General features: G+C 34.2%; 1 protein-coding gene across 1 annotated transcript; it reads left to right on the forward strand.

Annotated features, from left to right (window-relative positions):
* Positions 1-3,289: 3,289 nt before the first annotated feature.
* LOC101824984 (olfactory receptor 6C6-like) lies at positions 3,290-4,252 on the forward strand. The gene has a single exon (XM_021232815.2). The coding sequence runs from the start codon at positions 3,296-3,298 to the stop codon at positions 4,250-4,252; it is 957 nt and encodes a 318-aa protein (XP_021088474.2). The 5' UTR covers positions 3,290-3,295.
* Positions 4,253-4,960: the final 708 nt, after the last annotated feature.

Below are 4,960 nucleotides of genomic sequence, written 5' to 3' on the forward strand. Positions count from 1 at the left end.
TCCATGTGGATGTTTTGTTTTTATAAACAGCACTTTGGCATCATACAATTTGGCAATCCCTTAGGAAATGATGGTGTTAGGTCTGGTTGCCCTGAGAACTGTTTGTTCTTATTAAATGGTTTCCTATGGGAAACAGGAGTATAAATTCTTCATTATTTCAGAGATGTTGAATTTCTATATTATGGTGTATGTCACATTTAGCAAGGTTTTAAATACTTTAAGTAAATGAACTGTAGTACTATAGAAATACTAGTTTCTGACCATGCATTAAATTATTCAAAGATGGTATCTCTAGGGCAATAGGTAAATAAGAATATCTGTCATATGTTTTAGGATAGAATGAGGAAGGAGTGGTCCATCCATACTCATTGTTCACTAAGGTAATTTCTGACATACAAAAGCACAAATTGAGCAGAATTTACATGCTCAACTGAAGCAAGCTGTTGAACTAATAAAGGGTTAGTATTTTAATATCTTCTTACGTTGACTTATAGAGAGATAATTGTAAATAAATACAAAATATGTTAACAATAGAAAATCTTTTAGTTTTACGTGGTATCTATGAAACCCAACAAAAGTAAATGCAATTGTATTTATTGGCCATATAATCCAGTGTGATTTGTGTTGTTTTTCCCTCATATGTGTTATAAAGATGTAGAGTGTATGTAACTGTCAAAGCAGAACAAATCAACAATTTCATATTAAGAAAATTTAGTGTAAGTAAAATATAATTAAACATTTTTATCATTGTTACCAATGGTAAGATTTTTATAACTGGTAATATTTTATGAAATATTATTTTATAGCATTTTCATGTCCTGGAGACCATGATGTTGTTCCTTACAATAGTTTATGGTTGAATGAGAGATGGTTGAATAATATGAGAACACTGAGTATTTTTTCCAGTAAATTTTGTGTGATATGTTAGGTTTTCTTTGTCTCAAGCTGCTTCCCCCAACTAGAATATCCTCTCTCAAATCTTAGGTTCCTATGTGGACCATTTAGATATCTAAATACTCATATATATCCTCCTGTGTATTCATGTATTTAAAAAAGGAAAGATTTAATTTTTAATTAACCTTTGGTTCTTTTTATGTTTATTTTTTATTTTTACTGTTTTCTAAAGAAGAATTTGTACCTTAAAAGTTAGAAATAATTCTATGAGCATTCACAATGCGGAACATGCGGTCTTATATTTTTTTTACTTTAAATGGCTTAAATGATTATATTGTGGTTATTTAAAAATCTAGTAAAAGTTTTCCAGTAGAGATGATGCCACTAATTCTTATTTAATAAATGTTCTGTAAATTGAATTTTGATTAGACTTTGATTAAAATCTTTCAGGAAAGCTTTTATAAAATAGAATAATTTTAAAATAACTTCTAATATCAGCCTCAACCTACCTTTTGCTGTGAATGCTGGCCACAATACTTTATGTTTGCTATTACTCATATCATATATTATCGTGCTGTTTTCTCAGAGTGTCCTAAAATATTTATATGTTCTCTCTTTCTACAATAGCTTACCAAGCAATTTATAACACTAGACTCTGAATTGCATCAAAAATTCAGAGATGAGAAAAAGATGGAATGTTGCTCTCTGTGACAGCATTACCAAACTCTTCATAATAAAAGAAAGTTATACCTGTGATGCGGAATCAGAGATAACTTGGAAGCCTTAAGTGAAAAGCAAATAAAGTCAGCATATTTTGTAAGTAAAAATACCTTAAATTAGTGTCATTAGTCATAAAACAAAAATCACTCAAGAATCAGGTATGCAAATCTTTAATTGACTGAATAAAACAGTCCCAAATGAACAAATTCTAATTACTGAATTAGGTTAGGATTGTTTCTGTGGATGTGCATATTTGTTGATAGATATATATTGTTGCTCATGTGTCACTTGATTCTACTATACAATTCCTCAAATTAATCAGGAAATTATCTGCTGTTTGTTATACAGGATATGTGCATTTTCTAAGCATTAAGTGTATTAAAATTATTCAAAATAAATATTCCATTTGTTTCAAAATTTCCTATGCTTACATGACTATAAAGTTAACAGGACATATAAAGTTTTAATACTGAATTAAATATTCTATAAATTTAAGGTATTTGTCTTATACAATTGCTTGAATATTAAAAATGAGCTTTGTATTTTTATTTGAACAATGGCTTTATATTTAACGATTAAATACTAGTTATTACTTTTTGCATGCAGTTATTTTTCTCCATTCAAGGCCATCATAAGTCAGAGGATGGTAATGAGAAATTCTACCAGACTGACAGACTTATGGTAACAGGTTCAACCGGTGACTCAGTTAGATATTTATGTGATTTCATGCTTCCCAGTTCATATCATGATACTCTACCTGCTAGAATATCCTACTACAATCTCATTTGTTTTCTTCTTTAGGGATTTACATTCTTATGCCCTATATGTATATACTGAGTTTGAGAATTACTATAGCTACAGAGAACACCATCATTTACTATAACCATTGTATCACTCAAGTGACAACATACCCAAGAGTTTTAAATGAGACATTTTCTAATATCACACACTTGAACAGTTTATTTAAATGAATTACTGGAAAGACAGTCACAGATTAACAGTGATGAAATTAATGGACTGGGTTTCACATAAGTGTCATGCTTCCTATAAATGGGCCAAAAGGACTCACTCCACTTGGCGTTAAATAAGATTCTGAGTCTTATGAGCATATTTTTTCTGGATAGCATTATGTCATATTGGCATAAGCCATAGTCATCTGGGAAGAGACAACCTCAATTAAGACAATGTCTCAACCAGAATGACCTTTGAACAAATCTATACTGTGCTGTCTTGATGGATGTTTGATGTGGAAGGGTGGTCCTGCTAGCAATCTGAGAAAGTCATGAATAGCAAGTTGGTCAGTAAATAGTGCTCCTCCATGGCCTCTCCATCAGTTCCTGCCTTGAGGATACTTCCCTGAGCTCTTGCACTGGAGTTCTTCAATGGTTGGCTTGTAAACCCTTTAAAACATGTTGTTCCCATGTTCTTTTGGTCTTGGTGTTTTATGACAACAATAGGAAGCTTAACTAAGACACATACTCATGAGGTGTATGATATGTCCGTGATATGAACTCTAAACTGATTAAAATGTTTCCCATGGTTTATACTGAAAATGGACCTTGCTATGATTACAAAGGAACAAATATTTTTCTTATATATGATTAAGATAATAGTTACTTTAGGCACTTTTGCTTTTCTATTTTATTTTGTTTTATGTAGACCCTTTAGGACAAAAAGAGGAATGAAGAACCACTCAGTGGAGATAGTGTTCATTTTGCTGGGACTGACAGATGACCCTCAGCTACAAATTCTGATTTTCCTATTTTTGTTTTTCGATTACATCTTGAGCATGATGGGGAACTTAGTGATCATCCTCCTGACCCTACTGGATCCCTGCCTCAAGACTCCAATGTATTTCTTCCTCAGGAATTTCTCCTTCTTAGAAATTGCATTCACATCTTCTTGCATTCCACGGTTCTTGAGGAACATTCTCACCGGTGACAAAACAATTTCCTACAATGCTTGTGCAGCTCAATTATTCTTCTTTTTTCTGCTAGGGGCCACAGAGTTCTACCTCCTGGCTGCCATGTCCTATGATCGCTATGTAGCCATCTGCAGACCACTGCATTACCCCATCATCATGAACAGTAAAGTGTGCCACCTACTGGTCGCCAGCTCCTGGGTGACTGGGTTCTTAGTCATTTTCCCCCCTTTGCTCTTGGGACTCAAACTGGATTTCTGTGCTTCCAAAACTGTAGATCACTTCCTATGTGACACTTCTGTCCTGCAGCTGTCTTGCACAGACACACGTTTAATAGAATTTATGGTTTTTGCCTTAGCTGTAATGACACTTGTCATCACCATGATCTTAGTGTTTCTCTCCTACACACTCATCATCAAAACCATCCTAAAGTTCCCTTCAGCTCAGCAAAGGAAAAAGGCCTTTTCCACCTGCTCCTCACACATGGTCGTTGTCTCCATCACTTATGGGAGTTGTATCTTCATGTACATGAAAACATCAGCCAAGGAGAGGGTGACTTTAAATAAAGGTGTAGCTGTGCTCTACACTTTTGTGGCCCCTTTGCTAAACCCTTTCATTTATACCCTAAGGAACCAGCAGGTGAAGGACGCTTTCAAACAGGTATTTCACAGATTGTGTTCTTCTCAAAACAATGGATTAAGATTTAGGCACAGATAGTATGTTACCAGAACATGAATGAAAAGGGGGAAATATAATTTCCAAGTATGTCAGTTATGATCTCAATGCTCATGTTCTCATTACCATTTGATCAATGCCATCTTAAAGTTCAGCCTATTTCCCTATAAGATTTCCCCCTGATACCTCCTACATACATTTGAAATTAAATCAAATGTCTACAGGTGACTTTTCAGCCAATATTGAGAATATTATCTCTTCTGGAATTTCATATCAATTAAATCCCTCACTTTGTAATTTATTTCTTGATTTTCTCACTCCTTATAAAATTTTGAGGTCTCCCATGTAATAGTTGGTTCAGGATGTTGATTTGATGTAGCACCCTGTTGTACTCTTTTGAAAAATTACGGTGAGAAACTGTACAGGTAGCTCAGCAGTCAAGAGTACTTGTTGCTCTCACAGAGGACCTAGGTTTGGCACCCAGCACCCACATGGTGTCCTGCATTAACAGTGCCTTCTTCTGTACTTCGTAGGCAGAACATGCATGCAGATATGCAGAGCATGCAAGCATACATAAATGAAAACAATTATTTTTTCAAAACCCACTATAGATGTTCTATTATCTCATTACCCTATGTGTGAAGAACAGCAGTTATATGCAACTCTCACTTCCAAACTTTGCAAAAAGAAACTTTCACTCAGAAACAGCAAATTGGAAACAGTAGAGACAAATGGCTTCCTAATTTCTCC

Source organism: Mesocricetus auratus, unplaced genomic scaffold (assembly GCF_017639785.1).
Source record: "Mesocricetus auratus isolate SY011 unplaced genomic scaffold, BCM_Maur_2.0 Super-Scaffold_100011, whole genome shotgun sequence".
Lineage (NCBI taxonomy): Eukaryota > Metazoa > Chordata > Mammalia > Rodentia > Cricetidae > Mesocricetus > Mesocricetus auratus.